General features: G+C 43.2%; 2 protein-coding genes across 2 annotated transcripts in view; both read right to left on the minus strand.

Annotated features, from left to right (window-relative positions):
- Positions 1 to 24,065, minus strand: part of LOC311088377 (uncharacterized protein) — a 252,493-nt gene that overhangs the window by 200,004 nt on the left and 28,424 nt on the right. The gene's annotated exons all lie outside the window — the stretch shown is intronic.
- The window catches only part of LOC311088663 (SLAM family member 5-like), a gene marked incomplete at its 5' end in the record, with an annotated part of 43,378 nt that overhangs the window by 18,140 nt on the left and 1,173 nt on the right, over positions 1 to 24,065 (minus strand). The window contains 2 exons of the mRNA XM_084122907.1: positions 22,754 to 23,074; positions 23,447 to 23,563. Coding sequence (XP_083979033.1) covers positions 22,754 to 23,074; positions 23,447 to 23,563 — 438 coding nt within the window. The remainder of the gene's footprint in view (positions 1 to 22,753; positions 23,075 to 23,446; positions 23,564 to 24,065) is intronic.

Here is a 24,065-nt window from a genome sequence, read left to right on the forward strand (position 1 = left end):
AAGAGCTTCCTATGATTTCACTATCTACTGGTCCCATCACCCTCATCACATCTGGTAACCACTCAGAGACTCTGTCATTCTACATCATGGATTCACCTCTTGCACCCATTGTACTCGGACATCCTTGGCTGACTCAACACAACCCTAAAGTGGACTGGCTCCGGAGGTCTATTACGGAGTGGAGCACTAAATGTCATGAGTCCTGTCTTTTGTCTGCCTGTTCGTCTGTTCCTATGTCTGTGTTACAGGAGGAAGCAGTGGATTTGTCTAACGTGCCCGCGGAGTACCACGACCTGAAGGGGGTGTTCAGTAAGTCTCGAGCTGCTTCTCTGCCTCCGCATCGTCCCTACGACTGTGCCATAGATTTATTGCCAGGTAAATCTCCGCCTAAGGGCAAGTTATATTCACTTTCTGCTCCAGAAAGGGAGGCCATGGAGAAATATATTTCTGATTCTCTAGCAACGAAGTTCATTCGCCCTTCCTCTTCTCCAGCGGGGGCGGGGTTCTTTTTTGTGGGGAAGAAGGATGGGTCTCTGCGACCTTGTATTGATTACCGGGGGCTGAACAACATCACCGTAAAGAATACTTATCCTTTGCCGTTGATGTCTTCAGCTTTCGAGAGGTTGCAGGGAGCGTCACTCTTCACGAAATTGGACTTGCGTAATGCTTATCATTTGGTCCGCATCAGGGAGGGGGATGAATGGAAGACTGCTTTTAACACCCCCAGGGGTCACTTTGAATACTTGGTCATGCCCTTCGGGTTGTCCAACTCCCCAGCAGTCTTCCAGGCCCTCGTCAATGACGTGCTGCGAGATATGATCGATCAGTTCATATATGTCTACCTGGATGACATATTGATTTTTTCTTCTTCTCTCCAGGAACATGTGCAGCACGTCCGACGAGTGCTTCAGAGGTTGCTAGAGAATGGGCTTTTTGTCAAGGCGGAGAAATGCGAGTTCCACGCACAGTCGGTTCCATTTCTTGGGTACATCATTTCGTCTGAGGGAGTACGTATGGACCCTGAGAAGGTTAAGGCTGTGGTGGAGTGGCCAATCCCAGATTCCCGCAAGGCCCTGCAGAGGTTTCTGGGATTCGCCAACTTCTACCGACGTTTTATTCGTAATTTCAGCCAACTAGCCGCACCTCTGACTGCCTTGACCTCCCCCAGAACTACGTTCAGGTGGTCAGACGCGGCTGAAGCCGCGTTCGCCAAACTGAAGGACCGCTTTGTTTCGGCCCCAATTCTGATAGCCCCTGATTCCTCACGTCAGTTCGTGGTGGAGGTCGACGCGTCAGAGGTGGGGGTAGGTGCAGTGTTGTCCCAACGTTCTTCCACGGACGAGAAGATGCATCCCTGTGCGTTTTTATCTCATCGCTTGTCCCCAGCCGAACGTAACTATGACATTGGTAACAGAGAGTTGTTGGCAGTCAAGTTAGCGTTGGAAGAATGGCGTCACTGGTTAGAAGGGTCGGGGGTACCTTTTATCGTCTGGACCGATCACAAGAATTTGGAATATATCAGGTCTGCTAAAAGATTGAACTCCAGGCAGGCTCGGTGGGCACTTTTTTTCGGTCGTTTTGATTTTACTCTCTCGTACCGCCCGGGTTCCAAAAACATCAAACCCGATTCTTTATCGCGCATTTTTGATCGTTCCGAACGCCTGGTTACTCCCGAGTGCATTTTACCCGAGACCCTATTTGTCTCCACACTCACATGGGAGGTCGAATCGAAGGTCAAGAAGGCCTTAGAAGGGGTAACGCCCCCGGTCGGTTGCCCACCGAACCGTTTATTTGTGCCGGAGGGATTACGGTCAGACGTTATTCAGTGGGGACATTGTTCCAACGTAGCCTGTCATCCAGGAGTGACCCGTACTAGTTTTCTGGTTAAGCAACGATTCTGGTGGCCACTTATGGCCCGGGACATTCACAGTTTTGTTTTGGCTTGCTCGGTTTGTGCCATTGGTAAGTCTTCCAATCGACCCCCAGATGGGTTACTCCAACCGCTGCCTGTCCCTTCGAGACCCTGGTCCCATATCGCACTAGATTTTATTACCGCCCTCCCAGGGCAACACGGTAGTTTTAACCGTGGTGGACCGGTTCTCGAAGGCGACTCACTTTATTCCCTTGCCCAAATTACCCTCAGCCAAGGAGACAGCGGTGACCGTCGTAGATCACGTCTTTCGTTTACAAGGACCCCAATTTGTGTCCAAATTTTGGAGAGAGTTTTGTAAACTACTGGGCGCGACTGTCAGTCTATCCTCAGGGTTTCATCCCCAGAGCAATGGTCAGACCGAGAGAGCCAACCAGGATCTGGAAAGAATGTTGCGGTGTTTGGTATCCAAGAATCCTTCTTCCTGGAGTCAGCAACTGTCTATGGTGGAGTACGCCCACAATACATTACCAGTGTCATCCACGGGCCTGTCTCCGTTTGAGTTTAGTGTAGGTTACCAGCCACCTATCTTTCCCAGTCTGGAGTCCGAAGTCGCGGTCCCCTCCGCACACGCCTTTGTCCAGAGGTGTCACCGCACCTGGACTAGAGCCTGTGAGACTCTACTCCAGGTGAGGTCGCGCACCAAGGCTAAAGCCGATCGCCACCGGTCGAAGCCGCCCGTATACGTCGGTGGTCAAAAAGTGTGGCTTTCTACTAAGAATATTCCTCTCCGTTCCGTCTCTAATAAGCTCGCACCCAAATTTATTGGCCCGTTCACTGTCACCAAGATCATTAGTCCGGTGGCAGTCCGCCTCAATCTTCCTCCAGCGTACAGGAGAATTCACCCCGTTATCCATGTATCCAAGATTAAGCCTGTGTTTCGATCAGCGATTAACCCGCCAGTTCCGGTTCCTCCCCCGCCGCGTCTCGTAGATGGGGAACCTACTTATTCGGTAAATCGTATTCTGGACTCTAGGCGGAGGGGACTGGGAAGGTTACGGTTCGGAGGAGAGGAGTTGGGTACCTACGAGAGACATTCTGGATCACTCCCTTATCGATGATTACAATCGACAGGTAAGGGAGTCTGGGGACGCCAGGAGGCGTTCCTAGGAGGGAGGGTACTGTCACGGTTTACGAATGCATTGCTTCCTTTTTGTCTCGTGCGTTTGTTATTTGTGTGTGTGTGTGTGTCGCGTGGATTGGGTGTGGCCAGAACAATCATGCTCATTCATCAATCCGCAATCATTATCGGCGCCAGCTGCGACTCATCATCATTTCCTTTAATACTCACCGTTTTCTCCTCTCCATTGTCAGATCGTTGTTTGATGTCTTGCTGTCTGGTGTTCCTGTTCGTCGTCCTGTGATCGTGTGGTGTTCGTTCCTGGTTTCCTGTTCATTGTTCAGTTCGTTGTTCACGCCGGAGATCACCATCACCTTCACGTCACTCTGCACCAGCTCAGACTCACCCGTGTTCGACCATCGAGGTCCCTGCGCCACCCGCCAGTGTTTGTTTGCCTTATATGTTTCATCATTGTATCCAATAAAGAGTTTATTGTACCTGCTATTGCTTCCTCGTTCTATCAGCATGACATCAGTAAATCAAGCCAATGACTAAACGATCAACTTCACATCGTTTCTCTTAGTAGGATGAAAATAATCTTATTTAAACTGTGATTCAAATATATAAAGTGATCAAAGAAAGCTTCCTTTCCAATTGCCCAAGCTGTCAATCACACAGCGCGAGTTTATCTGAGGGCTGTTCCATAAAACAAGATTAGAATACAAGCCAGGCTTATCTTGGATAGTCAGACTTATTGTTGGTGGATTCTGTTTCATAAAGCAAACTTAAAATAGTTCAAACCACCAGGAACACAGTGATATTTCCACTGACACTCTCGCATACCATTATTGGACTTTACTAACAGTCCAAAAAGAACATTTTGGACATTAGGTTATTAAAAGAACATTAGAACATTACAATCTAAAAAAAAAACTTCTGCTTTTAAGAGCAGAAGTTAAAACCATAAATTTAAAAATAAATAATTACAAAAGTACAGACTAAATTTGAACTGGTAAGAGTTTAGTAATAGTCACGGCTATAAACCTGTATGCATGGCATCTACTTTGTATTTTTTTATAAAGCAATGTTCTATGCATTTGTCCCTGTCAAATAAACATTAAATTAAAAAATTAAAAAAATAATAAAAATAATTGACCTATATACAGTATATTAGCCTACATTTGATTTACCCCATTACAAATAGTCCCTTTACAGTTATTGCTATCATAAAAATACACTTATTAAAAATGCAGGATCTTGTAAAATTATATAATGCACAGTTCATGTTCAAAGCGTATCACAATTTATTACCTGTGAACATTCAAAATATGTATTCTCATAAAGAGCAGTCGTACAGTTTGAGAGGATTTGGGAACTTTGTGGTCCCAATGGCGGGTTCCACCAGGAGGAGTTTTTCTATGTCTGTATGTGGGGTTACTTTGTGGAATAATCTGGGGCTTGAATTAAAGCAATGTCAAAGCATTCACCATTTCAAACGTCTTTACAAACAAAAGGTCTGGTCCCATTACAATGATAATGAGGTTTGATTGTATTCATGTTGTGTGGAGTGTTGGATTAGCTGTTATTTACCCTTGTGGTATTCCGTCTACCATTAGCCGCTTTCCGACCGGAGGAACCTTTTCACAGTTCCTAGAACTATTGGCTAAAGTACCCGGATATTGGCGTGTTCGCACCGCAGGAACTAGGAACGATTTTAGTTCTAGGAACTCCATTTGTAGGAACTAATTTGGGTCCTACTTCAGAGTAGGGTCTAAACCAGCACTATAGGAACTATCCGTGACGTTAGTGTACGCTGATTGACCGAACACACGCGGAACATCAGCACCCGCCATTTTTAAAACAGCTAGAATGTAAACACACAGATTATAGCCTATATATTTACTCCATAAACTATACAAACATGGAAAACAGTGATATATGGGTCTCTAAACCTTTATGCTGAAGAGAAAATCCAACGCAACTTTGAGGGGACCAAGCCAAACATGATTATGTTTATCTGCCCAGCTAGCAACACTGGACATCAACCACACGGCATAGGCTAATAACCTTTTTTCATATACTGTCTACTTTCTATAACAGTTCTATCTAATAAGATATTAAACAGTACTGTTAGACAGATTGCTAACTAATAAACACAGAGAATGCGAGCATTGTTTGCTCTGGCGTTCTCAGCGCCGCCAAAATAAAGGTCCGTCGCGCCGTCAAAATAAAAGTCACCGTGCTTGCGTCACTCCCTTACCCCTCCTACCAGTTCCTATGGCCACTTGGCCAGTGCGAACGCAAACAGCAAAACCGAGTTTGGGGGAGAGTAGTTCATAGAACTGTTTAGAAGTGGACAGTTCCTAGAACTAAGTTCCTATAACTACTTGGTCGGAAAGCGGCTATTGTTGTTATTTGATAATCATTGTTACCTGAGGTAATATCTGTATATTATAAATATGTATAGTATGTATGTGTGGTCTTGCACATGTGGAACTATAATACTGTTTCTTAATGAGGTATTATTATTAGTATTATTTATTTTATATATATTTTTCTTTTTTCTCTTTGAGATAATTGAACAAGGAAGCAGCTATTTTGTTTGTATAAATTCTTTGACAGACTGGGGTGGGGTTCAATAAGTTTTACTTCTCCCCACTCAAGCATCAGTGTATAAGTTATTATAGTTATTATTATTACTATCATTATTATTATTGTGTATCTATTCTGTTGGCACACTATTTGCTTGAAATAAACAAATAAATAAACAAAAAATAAAATAAATAAACTTACTTGAAGATTTAAAATTCTAAAAAAGGCACATCTAATGTCCAACAACAAATATCTTAGCATATATATATTTTATGACCTTTATTATGTCTTTGAATTCAAACACATTTAACTTTCATTTCTTTTTTTTACTTTTGTGATAATACCCACCAACACATAAAAAAAAACATTATTAGAACAATAACCATTAAGTACATAGTTAGACACTTTTACATTTGTGAAAAATGAAAAAAGACAAAAAGATATATATAAATAAATATTAAACATTCACATATCAAACTCTTATAATGACACATAACTCCTAATAAGTTATTCTAGTATTATTATTTAAATATAAAATAATTATTAAATAATATATCTATACTTTTGCTGTTAATTTCATGTTATCCTCTAAATCTAATCAGTCATTTAAAACTGGGGATTCTTGCTTTGTCCAAAAAAAAAAAAAAAAAAGTTTTAAAAAAATGTAATGTAAGTCATCTTTATTAAGTAGCATAGGTTATACACCCACAACTATATTTTGTATCTTTATTTGCTTTCTTCCCTGAATTACTTCAATGTCATACTAACATTATAAGGGTGTCCCAATAAAATATACATTAATACAATCCAGTTCATGACTCCTTTAAAAAAGAAATAGACATACATATATATATATATATATATATATATATATATATATATATATATATATATATATATATATATATATAGAACAATAACTAAATAAAAATACACTTTTACTTTCTTTTTTGACGTCACATTAAAACTAACGCTGTTGAGTATCTGAGCTTCACATCAATCACTAATAAATTGTATTAGACCTGAATTCAAGCTTGATCTGACAGTAAAATCACAGTGAATTATTTCTATAAGAGAATAACAGTGAATGTTAATCCTCTCTGGTTAATTTAACCTGTAATTTATTACATGGTACCAGAAGAGAAACAACCAAAGTCATATTTAAAACTCACCATCCAGACGCCAGAAACACAGACAGAAGAAAACAGTGAGAAACATCTTCAGTGCTTTCAGTCCACAAATATGAAAAGACACTTTTCAGAACTAAAATGACAGATGAGCTGATGTGAAGCTGCTCTGTAGTAAAATGAAGTGAAACTCCACCAACATCTAAAATAACCACATCTATAAGTGTTAATGCATGTGACCATATAGAACTTTATTAGCTCATTATTTCACGCTCTAAACTTGGTCACTTTGAGCTCCAGTGCGCCTCAACTTCCTCTAGATCAATAACATCATTTTCCACAGAAATAAACATGTTAAAAGTGTCTTAAAGCAACAGTTTGATCTTGTCATGAGATTGTCATGTCTCAATTGTTTGTCCTCTCAGACTGATTTCAGAGACCTGTGGGACCTGAGACAGGCTACCCAGCGATGGAGGAAGTTGCTCTTTGGGAGATAGTGTCCGCACCTCTCCCTCCCCCGGAGGAGGACCGGGTGGAGAATCCTTTGTTTAATTTTGTTTCTGTTCTGTACCCACATTTTCAATAAAAGAGCAATTTCTTCCATCTCTGGGTCACAAGAGGGCGCGGATTGCAGTGTGCAACGCTCCCATGCCTTTCCACTCCTTTCCACTCCTTTTCCCCCTCACCATCGCCAGTGTGCAGCAGTGTGCGGTTTGGGGACGCCACCAAGCCTTCCCACACACCCTCTGACTTACCCTGGAAACTGGTAAGTGTGGCACAAAAAACTCAGACTCCGCTTCGGGCCGCCTCAGTGCCTCCCGAGCTGAGTCCCTGTGTTCCACCTTGCTGCCCCACCCCGGGAACGTCTGTGGTCCCGCTGGTCCCACTTGCATGGTGTCTGGTAGCCTGGCAAGCGCTTCCCAGCCCGTCTCGCTGGCTCATCCGTACCATCAGACTCAGCTATGCGATTCAGTTCACCCGGCGCCCTCCCAAGTTTAGGGGCATCACAACTCTGCACAGAGGTGAAGTGGATGCCCCTGAACTTGGAAGGGCAGAAATCGATGTCCTACTGACGAAGGTCGCGATCGAGCCAGTTCCTCCAGCCGAAACGAAGACAGGGTTCTACAGCCCCTACTTCATTGTACCCAAGAAAGGCATGGGTTACAGCTGATCTTGGACCTGCAAACCTTGAATCGGGCCCTGCACAAGCTCCCGTTCAAGATGCCCACGCAGAAACACATTTTCGAATGCATCTGTCCCCAAGATTGGTTTGCAGCGATCAACCTGAAGGACGCATACTTTCATGTCTCGATTCATGTTCTCGAGGCTCCTGGGGCATATGGCATCCGCAGTCGCAGTAATGCCGCTCAGATTGCTTCATACGAGACCGCTTCAGCACTGGCTTCACGGCCAAGTCCCGAGATGGGCGTGGTAGAGCGGCATGTACTGGGTGCACGTCACCCCGCACTGCCTCCAAACCTTCAGCCCGTGGTCAGACCCTTCGTTTCTACGGGCAGGTTTTCCCCTAGAAAAATTGTTCAGGCATGTTGTGGTCTTCATGGATGCCTCTGCCACCGGCTGGGGGGCCACATACAACGGGCGTGCAGACTCAGGTCTGTGGACGGGGCCTCAACTGCATTGGCACATCAATTGCCTCGAGTTGCTCACAGTACGCCTCACAGGGCCGCTACATGGTCAGCACTTACTGGTCCGTATGGACAGCACTGTGACCGTTGCATACATCAACCGCCAAGGTGGTCCATGCTCCCGCCGCATGTTGCAACTCGCCCGCCATCTCCTCCTATGGAGTCAGAAGCATCTGAGGTCGCATTCACATCCCTAGGTTGCTCAGTTGTGCAGCCGACAAGCTCTCACCACAGCCTACGCTTCCGAGAGAGTGGCATCTCCATCCCCAGGTGGTCCAGCTGATATGGGACTTCTTCGGAGCCACTCAGATAGATCTGTTTGCCTCTCCGGACTCAATCCATTGCCAGTTGTTTTATTCCCTGACTGAGGGGACCCTCGGCACGGATGCACTGGCACACAGCCCGGCCCGGGGCCCGCGCAAGTATGCATTTCCCCCAGTGAGCCTTCTTGCACAGACTCTGTGCAAAGTCAGGGAGGACGAGGAGCAGGTCTTGTTAGTTGTCCCGTATTGGCCCAACCGGACCTGGTTCCTAGAACTCAAACTCCTCGCGACAGCACCTCCTTGGCCCATTCATCTGAGGAAGGACCTGCTTTCTCAGAGACAGGGAACTCTATGGCACCCGCGTCCAGACCTCTGGAAACTCCATGTCTGGTCCAATCACTTCTGCTAGAGACCCCGTCAACGAGGCGCCTCTATGCTCTGATGTGGAACCTGTTCGTTGAATGGTGTTCTTCCTACCGGGAAGACCCCCGAAGATGTCCGATCAGAGTCGTGCTTTCTTTCCTGCAAGATGGGTTGGAGCGACGGCTGTCTCCCTCCACCCTCAAAGTGTATGTTGCCGCTATAGCCGCACATCACAATGCAGTTGAAGGTAAGTCATTGGGAAAGCATGACCTGATTGTCAGGTTCCTGAGGGGAGCGAGGAGACTGAATCCGGACTGGCCAACTCTCACATTGTCCTGAGACCCCAGCTTGGATATGTGCCCGTTCGGGTTGAGAGCACACTCATCTAGAAGTGTTGCGTCCTCCTGGGCGCTGGCTCAAGGTGCCTTGCTGACAGATATATGTAGAGCTGCGGGCTGGGCGACACCTAACACGTTCACTAGATTCTATAGCCTCCATGTAGAGCTGGTATCTTCCGTATACTCGCCGCCAGTGGCTAGTAGCGCAAGGGACCCGTTCTTTGTGTCGGCTTGCAATGCCACTCCTGCCCCCATGAGCCGGATACGTGCGTCTATTTGCTCCAGTAGTGTTCCCCAGAAATGGCTAAGCCTGTGAGTTCCTCCATCACCCCTGCGGCAGTCAGATGTTGCAGAGCGTTTGACGCCAGGCCTACACTTGTATGCATTGTGGAACCTGTGTAAGGCTGGGTGTCCATATATAGCGGTCCCTGCGGTGACCCCATTTCTGTATTCCTCCGCGATCAGCTCCTCTGCGGACGAGCCCGTGTCTTTCCCTCGACAGAGCCCACTCTGTCGTCTCTGCTGGTGTTCTTCCCCCCATAACTAGGCTGGAACCACCCCAGAGACTGCCTTATGTTGTACTACCCTGCTTGGCTAGTCCATATGTGTAACTGTCACAGTGCCTCCCTCCGGGGTAGGATGTGGCTTCCGCAGCGTTCCCTTCCCCAAGGGCACACTTTCCCAGTGTTAGCTCCAGTGACTGAGCTTCTCTGCTTAGAGCTCCTACTTCTGAAAAACTGCGGTCAAGCCAGGAGGCTCAAGCGGAGCGCTGGAAGGGCCAGCAGCCATGGCATTTTGTTAGATACCCCCATTCATCAGAATCACTTCTGACTCACATCATAGTGAGCTGACGAAGGGGAACGTCTCGGTTACGTATGGTAACCCTTGTTTCCCGAGGAGGGAATGGAGACGTGAGTCCCCTCGCCACAGTTGCTGAGCTTCCGCTGTATGGCCGAGTCACAGGTCCGGCTCCTCAGCAGAACGACAAGGATGCGAGGCAACTTCTGCTCATTATATGCTCGCGCCGCGATGCACAGCAGTGCAATTATCGCATGCCAATGTGCATTGGCTCGTTTAGTTTCACTCAAAGTAGATAGGCTCTCGCAAGCGATCCCCATTCGTCAGAATCACTTCTGACTCACGTCTCCGTTCCCTATTTTTCTAGCTCAACTGTCGCAGAATGTAAACTTTGGAAAGCACAGGATTGTGGGATATCAAAGGCAGCAAAGGATACATTTATCAGAGGAAGGTTTCTCAGGAGACTGGAAGTGAAACATTCGGACGTGTCTCGATGCCTTCCAACCTTGGAATACGTCCTCAGAAGGCAGCATTTACCAGTTTTCAGCCAAGTTTAGCCGCCGACTTTCTAACATTTACAGTAGTGATGGGACGGTGGATACCAGCGCTCTGATGCTCAAAAGCAAGACCATGTGATTGATGACATTTGAAGCTTTGAACGTCATGCAGTATTGGAAAATCAGGACAGATGGTTTGAAATAAATTGGAGCTTCACAACCTCATCTGATGCATAACAAGGGAAATTATTATCGAGGAGGCTTTATTTAAATGATTTAACTCTACACTTCCCTATAACATAAATTATATTATTTAAAACAGAACACCCACAATATTTTTCTCAGTTACAATTACTATTATGATCACATACTTGTATATTCCCCATACTGTATTGATCCCACTCTTGTATGTCACAGACTTCCGAAGCTTTGTTTGGTCATGTGCTTTTCTTCTCTGGTGATTTGTTAGATATGGTGGAGAAAACGAGTCTGACCACCAGATGTCACTAATGCGCATTGTGGTAAAAGCTTCGAGTAACGAACCTTTTTTTCAGCACAATTTGATGAAAGCCTCAAATGCTTCACAAAGCCTTAGTTTCCCATCACTAGTTTACAGATGGAGTGGAGAATATACCTGTAAAATGTAAGTTTTGCACTGAGGAAAACACCATGTCTTAAACGCATAAAACAGCACAAAATATTGGATGTTTGTGTGTGCTGTGGTGGATCGATTTGATCCATGATCGACCTCTAGGACTGCTTAAAAAAAGCGTGCACACGCAATTATCCCGACTAGATAAACCTGGAGCAAATTAGTGGGATTGCGTGAACTTCAGTTCCCTTTTATGAAACTGCTTTAGCCCCAATTTCTTGTTCATTCAAGTCAGGTGTTGGAGTTTAATCCCCGCTTTTATAGCGTCTTTTATGAAACAGGCCTCAGATGTAGTAAATGAATGGTGTAGTCATTCAGCAGGACCAGAGGTGGACAGTAACAAAGTACATTTACTTGAGTACTGTACTTAAGTACACTTTTTGAGTATCTGTACTTTACTTGAGTATTATTTTTTCTGGAAACTTTTTACTTTAACTTCACTACATTTGAAAGATAAATATCGTACTTTTTACTCCACTACAATTCTGTCAAGGTCCTTGAGTAGAAAGTAACATCAGTCAGGGCATGATTTTGGTTGCAGGGGTTGCATTTTGGTTGGAAATGAAAGTCCGGTTGACGTCAGAACCCTGCATCTGATTGACATCAGAACCCGACGTCATATTGACGTTGGATATTGTTTGAAAATAAAAGTCGGGTTGACGTCAGAACCCGACTGATGTTGGTTTCTGACGTCAACCCGATTTTCATTTTCAACCACAATACAACGTCTGTCCAACGTTGGAGATCAACGTCAATCTGACATTGGATTCTGACATAAACCTGATTTTCATTTTCAACGTTGGGTTTGGTTTTCTAAATGCGAATTGTGTCACTTTTTTGGAGCACCCTTGCTTATAGATAACAGTAAAGCTAACATATTCATACTAAAAGCCAAAAAAAATAGGGCAATATTTGAGGGAACAGCCATTTGGGTGTCCGAAACCATTGTGGACGTTATTGAGTGCACTTATTCAATCTCACATTCAATCCCACTACTGGAACTGTGTTCTAGAAATAAATTTGATATTGATATGAGGTTAGGTATGCAGGCATAGATTCAGAGGCATACGGTAGCCTACTTACATACAACAATGCAACAAAACAATGCATTGACATTTACTTTTTACTTTTGATACTTAAGTACTTTTAAAATCAAGTACTTCTGTACTTTTACTTAAGTAAAAATAGGTCTTTACAACTTTTACTTGTAACGGAGTAATATTTGACCAGTAGTATCTATACTTTCACTCAAGTAAGGAAGTTGTGTACTTCGTCCACCTCTGAGCAGGACCTATACCATGCAGTTAGTTAGTTATAGCTAGCTAAGTTTTCCACTAATACAATTATTTAAATTGAGACTACTTGACACACAAGAATAAAGGAAAAAGGCTATGAGATTCAACTGACTTGGATTCCTGCTCATATTGGCATTCTGGGTTGTCGGTAGTCAAGAAATCTCCAACGGGGGGGATTCGGTAGTATGGATAAAAGCCTGCCCGCACTAACAATTGATTTGTTGGGTCCTTACCTACATGCGCTTCGTGCAGCACAGACACGCAAGGTCTCTTGCTCCCTCTCTCTGCCGTGCGCACGCTCTTGCTCGCTCGCTCCCTCTCTCTGCCGTGCGTGCGCTCTTGCTCGCTCGCTCGCTCCCTCTCTCTGCCGTGCGCGCGCTCTTGCTCGCTAGCTCTAGATTCCGGGAGATTTTAACTGATTTGCGGGCATCAGGAAGACGCTATCGACATGCGGGAGACTCCCGGAACTTCCGGGAGACTTGGGATGTCTGGTAATGACTAAATATTTTTGTGCAACACAAACTGTATTTAATTTCACTGCCACAGACTTGGTCACCAGACTTAATAAAAAGCATTAGTGCAAACAAAGTACAATATAACTGTATGTTATATTTGCTTTCCTGTCTATCTATTGCTTACATGTCTCTGTTATTAGAGACTGAGTTTACAAGTGATGGTTCAATTTGTGTTTTTATTTACTACTAGTTCTATTTTTCTGACTTTTTTCTGTTTTAGTGTTAATTATTAAGGACAAAATAGTTTTGGTTCTCTGAATGTTAGGGGCTTAAAAGACATTGTTAAAAGGAAAGCATTTTTTTATTTTGTAAAGGGCAGAAAGCTCATTGTGTGTTTCTACAAGAGACTCTTTCTTCAGACTTGGATTCCTCTTTCTGGACTAATCAATGGGGTGATGATATGTTTTTAAGTTATGGTTCTAGCCGTTCTGGAGGAGTGGCAATTTGCTTTTTGTGAGAACTGCAGGGTACTATTAATATTTACAATATAATAATCAGAGCCATTCCAGGGGCCTGTACCATGAAGCCGGTTTAGGTGGCTAGCCAGCTATGTTTCAGATTAGTTTCCGCCAACCCTGGGTTTTAGGTACTATGAAAGTAGCTCGGCTTTAATCGGTGTTCGTTGCCATGGTATCTTACGCTGCACGGCTAACCTGCTCCGGGGCAGGTTATGTTCTGGATTCAAGATCTCAGACTGAAGTTTGACCAATCAGCTGAGAGCAAAGAAACATATAGGTGACGTAACTTATTCCAAGTGTCTGTTGCAATGACTTCACCTTTTCTTCCAAATCCGGTGGACATATCAGCGCAAATTGTTTGACGAGCACTTCATAGAGAAAGAGTTTTTAGCCAGACAAAATCCCCTTGCCTTTCCTGATAGTTACTTGTATGAAAGATACAGATTTTCCGCGGAAGGAATGTCTTATCTTGCGAACTTCTTGAGCCGCACATAAAGAATTTAACACGTTGAATTCATGCACTTACTGTACCGCAAATTGTATTGCGTTGGGTTTTTTTTTTTTTTTTTTTCAAGTGGTATACTTGCACGGTGGGTGACGCACAGAAGCTAGAGGAAAACATAATATGTTTTCCCCTAGCTTCTGTGCTAGGGGAAAATATGGTATGTTTGTCAAACCATTCGTAAGGTGGTCCTCGCTCTGCATGAGTACATGAATAGTTTCATTAATAGTGTTCCCCGGACATTTATCGACCATGTCCATAAAAGAGGGCTTTTATAAAATTGCCAGTAAGATATATTGATAGGGTGACATCACATGAACACTTTTTTTTTTTCAAAAAGCAAATTTCACAAATGTACTAGGCTATACAATATAATACATGTTAAGAATTATTTTGAATCTTTTTTATTATTCTTCTGTTAATCTTATGATGGGATTCCCAAGTCATTGCAACATGTATGCAGTCTATTGCTCCAATCTCCACTGCTCTAGGGGAACATGAGGCAGATTATGTTAATAGGAAGTCCTATCACAGCCATAATGTTCAGGTAGAGATAATGGGAATATGTTAGATGATTATTTTCTGTGAGATGAATCTTTAAATTAATAGTAACATTAACAGATATAATAATGATCTACTAAACATTTCATCTGCTTACGACTTGTGGTCATGAACATATGATCAAGTTTGGATGCCAAATGGCCTGGCTCCAGTGCTTGACTCAAATTTTCCGTGAGTCTTTGTGTCAGCACTTTGAGGAAAGCAAGTTAAATTTGGTACAATACAAAACACTGTTCATTTAAACTGAGATAGAAAAACCTACACAATAACCCCCTATCATGACCCTCAGATAGGGCCACAACACCGCTTCAATGTGGCCCTCAAACAAGAGTGAAGATAGAGATGACCTTTGGCCTCTTAAAGGCACATTAACTGTGTTCGGCCCTTAAGAGTCACCAGAGCGGGCATCACAGATAGTGGCTGCGTGTGCCATTCTGCACAATATAGCCACCAGTAGAAAGGAGCGAGAAACACCACAAAACCAGCTTCTCCCCGATGAAACTGACCTGATCACACTTGACCACCCAGCTGGTGCAGATGTAGATGCAATCACCATACAATATTACACTTAATAAAAGCACATTGAAACTGCAGATAGGTCTCAAACTCTTTTATTGGTTTTGTGGGATGAGAGGGAGAAAGAGAGCAAGAGAAAGTTGCATTAATAAATATTCATACTAAAGTGTTACTAGATAGATAGATAGATAGATAGATAGATAGATAGATAGATACTGAGATCAGTTTTATCCAGCTGTTTGATTTTGTTTGGAGCCTCCTCAGCTCACAGTCAGCTCCTTTAGTGTGCAGTCTAGTTCGAGTCTCCTTTAGTGTGCAGTCTAGTTCAAGTCTCCTTTAGTGTGCAGTCTAGTTCAAGACTCCTTTAGTGTGCAGTCTAGTTCAAGACTCCTTTAGTGTGCAGTCTAGTTCGAGTCTCCTTTAGTGTGCAGTCTAGTTCAAGACTCCTTTTGTACAGGGCCCTGACTGAGTCTGTTTCCACCTGAAACATAATTCCACCACAAACATGATCATTACAAGTTTTCTGGAGGCTCATCAAAATCACAAAAAGTTCCTTGACTTCCTACAAACACAGGACTGACTGTAATTTATGTCAAGGGTTTGAAATCCTTACCTTGTTCACATTTCTTCTGAAGCCCATTGAGGTAGAGGCCTCAGTTTCTGGGGCAGGTTGTGAAAAATCCTACAATAAAAGAGATGTGTAAGGGCCAGTCCCTTTTTTATGCCACACATTGAAATGTTTTCCATAATAAAAAGCCCAGTGCATTCACATCAGCAACTGTCTGAGAACACACAGGCAGAGTGTCTTCATCATTTCCTCCGCCCTAAGAAATAAAAATAGGCCAATGTAAAGCATAACTGTTGTAAAGCAGGTTATGTTTGGTGTTCTGTCTGCTGCATACTGACCTCTGTGTGGGAGACTGTGTGTGTGTGTATGTGTGCTGTCTTCAACAGGAACACTGTAATTCCCTCTACTGCAGAACATACAGTCAGCCATATTTAAAACTTAAAAAAGTAGTAATGTATTGCACACGTACCCAGTGTTACTTGCTTAGAGGAGCGAGCACCAGGGGCAGATTGTACAGCACCTGTAATCACATCCATAATCGGCCGTCCCTTATTGCCTACTCAGAGCCAACTCCTCTGCCAGTGTATTCTGGTTTTCTGAATTTAACTCTTTATTTCTGTTTGCTGCAAACAAGTGTTTGTGATAAAATGTTCACAAAAATAATAAAAGGTTGTGGTAAATACTCACCACTTTGAATTATATTTTATATTTTGTCTTTATCTGCTGCCAAGAACATTTGGAGTTTGGGTTGCATCTAAAAATCGATGAATATTAATCTTTCTTAGTACATACATGCTCATTTTTTATATATTACAAAAATAGGCTATAGGCTATATTACACATAGGCTACACATACATATAGGCTATACATACATACTTTTACATAAATATAGAACGTATTTGTTTAACTTACGCATTAACAATCAGCAATCTTTCTCCAACAGTCTTCTCTTGCTTTTGCAGCAGAGAACGTATTGTTTCGAGCTTGAAATACATATCTAAATTCATCGTAATTATGAATGATTATCTCTTGCTCCCCCACGGAAAAATCGCGACCCGCGATTGGTTGTTCAGTGTCGACGTCACTCTTTTATGTGCACGCGCGCGTGGAATAATCATAGCTTGAGGATCAAAACCTGAGTTGACAGAGAAAGTCGATGAGCTGCATCATGGTACCAATAAAGCCTGATTGCATCGGTTTGGTTTTGTCAACTCAAAACTAATCCTGTAACCCCGAGTTTGTTCAACTACCTTCATGGTACAGGCCCCAGTTCCTTTAAGATTAAAGGGATACTTCAGGATTTAGCATTAAGCTTTGTATTAGTAGAAAACCTGTAGTATTTTCGAATTACCGTGCTTTCCACCCTCATATCCCCGAGACGAGAGATTTATGTATTTTTTGTCTGAAAAAAAACCCCTCAGATGACGCAAAAATCGTCACTTTACGTCATCGGAGGATTTTTTGGCCAGAGGCTAAAGACTACAGCCAGTAGTAGGGGCTGTCCCACATGTTTTCAACCCGCCCATAGAGGGTGGGATCTCAGTCACAGAATGTACAAATGGTGCGTCCCAATTCGCATACTATCCGTCCTAAATAGTATTCGAAAATAGAATTAGTACATCCCAAATCGTAGTATGTTGAAATGAGTGTTCCAAAGATAACCGGATGGTCTACTATTTCCTGTCAGAATCCGAAGTGCAGATCGATGCGCACTCTAACGGCTAATATTGCCCACAACCCATCGCGCATTGAACGAGGATTCGGTTAGAACTACAAACAAGAGTGAAAAGTGTAAAAAAAATAATAAAAAAAATAATACAGACATGGAGGATAGTCTGTATTACGCGCGAGTCCGGCGGTTATGTAGAGAGGTTTAGATATTTTACTGTCTATGGTTTAGATAAAGGGGGTTGAGTGATTATTATCAGTATCTAACCTGACGAAAATTTATTTATTCAGTGTTGTCTACATTATATTGCATCTGCAGCAGCATTGTGAACTTTTGTAAAAATATGTTTAGCCATTAACTTTTTAAATGCATCATTATATTCAAATTGCAAACACATGAGGAAAGTCTCCGCATGAAACACCCACGACTGGCAGATAACCGTGTAAAAACATTTCTCTTCAAAACGGTAGGAAATTAAATTAGATTGAATGGAGGATTTTAACTGTGACCAAATGATTGACAGGGCAGTTTACGGTGACAGGATGCACGCGACAGATCTGTCCGTTAAGATGACGAAGTAGTATGTCCCAAAGCTTGCCTACTCTTTTGCTACACACTCAAAAGTATGTACTTTTTCTTCACAAAAAGAGTACATACTTTTAGGGCGTAGTATAAGTAGGCGAATTGGGACACAGCAATAGTGTCAGCCGTCTTTCTTTGGAAGCTAAGCTAGCAGGCTCTTGTTCTGTGGAGAAAGCTGAGTAGTAGGGGTTACCATCCTCTTTTTCCTGGACATGTCCGGCCGTCGAGATCGTCCAAAATGTCCGGGATTCGGCTTTTGCTTTCTGCAGTCGCCATTCATTGTTTACATGCACACCTTTTGTTTCAATCTAACTGAATTCACTCTGATTGGTGAATCTGAATGTAGTGTTTACATGAATGCTAAACGAGTGATCGGTTGATGTGCGTTTTAGCATTGCTAAGAAAATTCCCGCTCCTCCGTGAGAGATACAAGACCGGTGCGTCTCACAGGTGTCGCTCATCAGTAATCACGCCACCGGCCTCGTGTCGTTCTCCCGCGGCCCTCAGCCTCGTCCTGCTCGCCACAGTAAACATGATGAATGGCGACTGTAGAACGCAAAAGCCGAATCCCGGACATTTTGGGCGATCTCGAAATCCCGGGCAGGCTCTTCACAGAGACTCACTAGTAGCCTAACCTTGTTTAACTGCGCTCTCTTACCGGTAGGCGTGGCTTGGGAGTGGCCTCCTAGGGCAGCGAAGCAAGTGCATTCTGGGAGTTGTTGTCTTTCATCCACATAAGCCAAAATACATTTTCTGGCTTTTCTCAGTCTAACTCCAAATTCAAAAAAAAATTCACATTTCTTCTACATAAATGACCCATTTTAAATACACATTCATCTTTCCATAGGTGAAGTATCCCTTTAATGGTTAAAGAAGACATTTTGTACTCAAAGTCTCCCCAGATCTGAGGCAGCTCTCCTCAGAAGGTTGGGATTTTTGTGATTAAAAAAGTACAAATAGAGTGTCACGATCCACACAGGGAAACAGAGAGATCCAATTTGCAGTGAGTAATATTTGGCACCATCGACTCAGGCACTGGAACTGGCACCACCGACTCAGGCACTGGAACTGGCACCACCGACTCAGGCACTGGAACTGGCACCACCGACTCAGGCACTGGAACTGGCACCACCGACTCAGGCACTGGAACTGGCACCACCGACTCAGGCACTGGAACTGGAACTGGAACTGGAACTGGAACTGGCACTGGAACTGGCACCACCGGCTCCGACACTGGAACTGGCACCACCGGAACTGGCACCACCGGAACTGGCACCACCGGAACTGGCACCACCGGAACTGGCACCACCGGAACTGGCACCACCGGAACTGGCACCACCGGAACTGGCACCAACGGCTCAGGCACTGGAACCGGCACCACCGGCTCAGGAACAGACCCCACCGGCTCAGGAACAGCCACCACCAGCTCAGGAACAGACACCACCGGCTCAGGCTCAGGAACAGACACCACCGGCTCAGGCTCAGACACCACCGGCTCAGGAACTGGAACAGACACCACCGGCTCAGGCTCAGACACCTCCGGCTCAGGCACCACCGGCTCAGGCACCACCGGCTCAGGCACCACCGGCTCAGGCTCAGACACCACCGGCTCAGGTTCAGGAACAGACACCACTGGCTCAGGTTCAGGAACAGACACCACTGGCTCAGGTACTGGAACAGACACCACCGGCTCAGGAACAGACACAGGCTCGACGGCGGCCATCTTGTCAGGGGACACAGGCTCGGTAGACGTGACGTGAACACTCTCGGCGGCGGCCATCTTGTCCGAAGACACAGGCTCGGCAGACGTGACGTGAACACTCTCGGCGGCGGCCATCTTGTCCGAAGACACAGGCTCGGCAGACGTGACGTGAACAGTCTCTGTAGCGGCCATCTTGTCCGAAGACACAGGCTCGGCAGATGTGACGTGAATAGTCTCTGGCTGGGCAGACATGACGTGAACACTCTTGGCATTCTCCAGGATCTTATATAGTCTTTCAAAGTACTCCAACAGAGTTTCAGCTGCCTTGTCTATCTCAGACTGCACGGGGATTTCCGAGACTGGGACCACCAGAACTGGGACCACCGGACTCGGGATCACTTGAACTGGGACCACCGGAACTGGGACCACCGGAACAGTCACGGAGGAGGTCTTCCTTCTCCTCCTCTGTTTCTGATGGCAATGTGCTGGTTCTGAGCTGGGCGCAATCAGTGGCAGATGGGGCTCTGGGCTGGATCTCACCAACCCAGAGTCAAAGGGGGGCCATGGTGGAGAGTGGTGTTGGGACTCCTCTCGACCACCTCCTCTACTGCGGCCTCCACGGGTCCCGCGAAATATGACCAACCGGGTTCCCTCAAACATATCTCTCCTCTCCCGCTCGGTGGCTGGGGAGGAGAAGTTGGTGTACATACCGCTGGATCCTGTATATGACGGAGTCCTTCCGTCACGATCCACACAGGGAAACAGAGAGATCCAATTTGCAGTGAGTAATATTTATTTGAGGGTAATCCGAATCAATGGTCAAGTCCAGGCATAGGTCAAATTCCAAATAGAGCAATCCAAAACACAAGACAAGAACAGGACACTGAAGTGGCGTGATAAATGCAAGGACTCTGTGACACATACTAAAACAGACAGGGTATAAATACACAGGGAAATAACAATGCTAATGGGGAACAGGCTGAGTGCAATGATCAGTGATAAGGGGCAGCTGAGTGCAATGAAAAGACAAGGATCATGGGGGATGTAGTTCAAGAGTGTGATGGACACCGTGGGGAAGGAGGACATCTAGTCACTGTGACTTAGAGTGATTAGAAATGTTATTTTACAGGCTTATTACACAAACACTATTAGATGGGAATACATGAAAAAATATTATTTTCCATGAGTCTTTTCCTCTCCCTCCTAAAGCTAAGGAGGTGAACTTCAGAAAAAAATTGTGAAGCAAATATTAAAAAATTTAGAGTGGAAATTTAATTAAGTTTGGTATTTTTCTGGAAAACAAAGAGTTTGAGTTTGTTATTAATGTCTTGTTATGTCTTAAAGTTTTTCATTCATAAGTGCAGATGGTTTAAATCTAAACCCAACTTTATCCAGTGGATGAATGAGGTTAAACTCTTGTGCAAATCTTTAAAATTTGTTAAAAACCAGAAAGCCCTTAAATTGATTTCTCTTTTGGATGTATAAATTAATTTAAAAAGCCCCTTTTGATTTACTAATCAAAAAACAATCAAAAAATCAATCAAAAACTTTATTGACAAAGGCAAGCAAATCCAGATGACAGATGAACAGCAGTAGTAAAGTATCCTGGTAATCCAGAGTTCTCGCGAGAGCACAAGTTGAATTTGCTCAGCGAGTTACTCTGGCGTCGAGTAATGATGCTCATTAAATTTGCCCCTCTATCCGAGCTGCACCAATCACATCGGGTTATCTGATATAGACGGGCCAGAGGCGAGATGATGACAGCGCTGTGACGTCGAAGTCATTAGTAAACATTGCAAGATGGCTATGGATGAACACCAGTTGTTTGAAACGGCTTTGGTCGCTACAATGAACAAGTTAGACTTGGCTTTTATCTAAAACAGGAACAGAAGACGGCGCTCGAATCCTTCCTTTGCAAGAAGGGCATTTTTGCTGTTTTGCCGACCGGATACGCAAGAGTCTAATCTACCAGTTAGCTCCGCTGGTAGCTGAAGCGATGTTGTGATTGGTTGTAGTGTTAGCCAATTGCGTGCAGTGAGATTTTCAAATGTATGCCTCGAGCTGGGCGATTTTCATTAGTCAACGCCAGACCAATCATCTTTCAGATTTAGGTCCGGATTTCCAGGCTAGTAGTAGAGTGAGATCTGTGTCTTATTTGAGAGAAATGTTTCGTGTTTAGTCAGTAAAAGAGCTTCAGTATTAGAGACGTCTGATCTGAACAATAATAACAATACAAGACATGTGAGACTTTAAGTGTGATTGGAAGTCAATTTTAAATTCCCCAATCAAATATGAATTACTAGATCAGTAAAAAAAAAAAAACAGTATTTACACTGACAAACACTTTGAGCACTAATGAGTTAATGAGAAAATATGTTGCTGTTTGTTCTCAAATTATGTTCTAGGGTGGAAATAAGCCTCCTGAAAATAAACATACAGTAAATGCCAGCATATAAAGCCATTACAAATAAACAAAGATTAATAAATGGCAAAAAATAGTAATATGAGAAATGACACCATTAGGTTTCTGATGTGTGAATATGTGCTTGATCTCATTCAGCTCTTCTGGATCTGATGTCATAAACCAGAAGAATGACAGTAGCCACGCCCACCAGAGCAGAGAGGACCAATCGGATCACAGCTTCAGTAGGACCACAACAGTGGACAGAGTCTGAGGAATAAAAGCATCAAACTGAGATTCGTGACCAGTTGCATAAACTGTTAAGACTAGTCTTACAAGTCAGTCATCCAGTTTTATTCTTTAAAACTGTTAATAACTTTTTAAAGTCAGTAACATAAAAACGTAGATTGGTCTAATTTGACACCGAACAGACTGATTGCCCCTAACTAACTTCTAGTTGATCATACTAGTTCTTAAGACACAGTCTTAACATAATGGCTATGCAACTTGCCCCAGATCAGCTAACGCTAATATCATGACATGAGAGAGAAAAGATAAATTCAAACAAATCTAATCAACAATCTTATTTTTGGTTCTTTTTGGTTGAGTCAGTGTTTATATGATCTATTATCTCAAACTATAAAATGATTCAACAATTAATAAATATTGGTAAAAAACAAGAATATTTGAAGGACATGAGAAATGATCTCTACTCACCAGAGACAGAAACTCTGAAAGCTTTTAATGAGAAACTTTCTGAAAACCCTATCTCACTGTTGATCTGTAGTTTATAATCTCCAGCATGTTCAGTTGTGATGTTTGTGATGGTCAGAGATCCAGTTTGATCGTCCAGCTTCAGTCTGTCTCTGAATCTCCCAAGATAATCATCATATACAGTGATTCTGTCGGCCTTTACATTAATTTCAGCTATTAAAATATTTTCATTTCCAAACATCCACCGAATCCATTCATAATCCTTTATTTCAGTGAGATCAGAGTTTACAGTGAGTGATTCTCCCTCCTTCACTGATATTTCAGCTGTATCAACAAACAGAAACAGAGTTTGTATCTGAGATATTGATATGTCAAATTAACAATAATATAAAACAAAAAACAGAAATGAAGCAAAATGGTGTTTGGATTAATATTGTTTCATTTGATTAAAACATAGAATGGTAAAACAAATAAGTAACCTACCAAAGACTGCGAGATAGACATAACTGATCGAACTCGGCAGGTCTCGGATATAAACTCCAGCATGTTCAGGTCTGATGTTTATGATGGTCAGAGATCCAGTTTGATTGTTCAGCTTCAGTCTGTCTCTGAATCTCCCATCAAGAACATCATCATATACAGCGATTCTGTCGTCCCGTTTATTGATTTCAGCTATTAAAGTTTTAGACCACCTACCAGTCTTATCATCAGTTCCAAACTTCCACCGAATCCAACTATCACCTTTTATTTCAGTGAGATCAGAGTTTAGAGTGAATGATTCTCCCTCCTTCACTGACACTGACGTCACTGATCCTGATACCAAAAACACACACAGAACACACATAAACAGGGTTTGTAAGATTAATACTGTGAAATCACTTAATAATGTTTTACAAAATAATTTAAAATGTCAGTTTGAAATAAACAATATCATAAAACAAACAAAAAGAAACAAAATGGTGTATGAATTCATTTAAATTTGTTCATTAAAAACAGGTGAAACAAATGTGTTTAACCTCACCATAGGAACCGATATTGATCTTTCTCTTTCTCACACCGTTGATCTGTAGAGAATAAAATCCAGTCTCTTCAGTGATGTTTATGATGGTCAGAGATGCAGTTTGATTGTTCAGCTTCAGTCTGTCTCTGAATCTCCCATCAAGAACATCATCATATACAGCGATTCTGTCGGCCCGTTTATTGATTTCAGCTATTAAAGTGTTTCCATACTTCCACTGAATCACATCATCATCCTTTATTTCAGTAAGATGTGAGTTTAGAGTGAATGATTCTCCCTTCATCATATACTTCAATT

The sequence above is a fragment of the Abramis brama genome (genome assembly GCF_963993115.1).
Source record: "Abramis brama genome assembly, chromosome: 8".
Lineage (NCBI taxonomy): Eukaryota > Metazoa > Chordata > Actinopteri > Cypriniformes > Leuciscidae > Abramis > Abramis brama.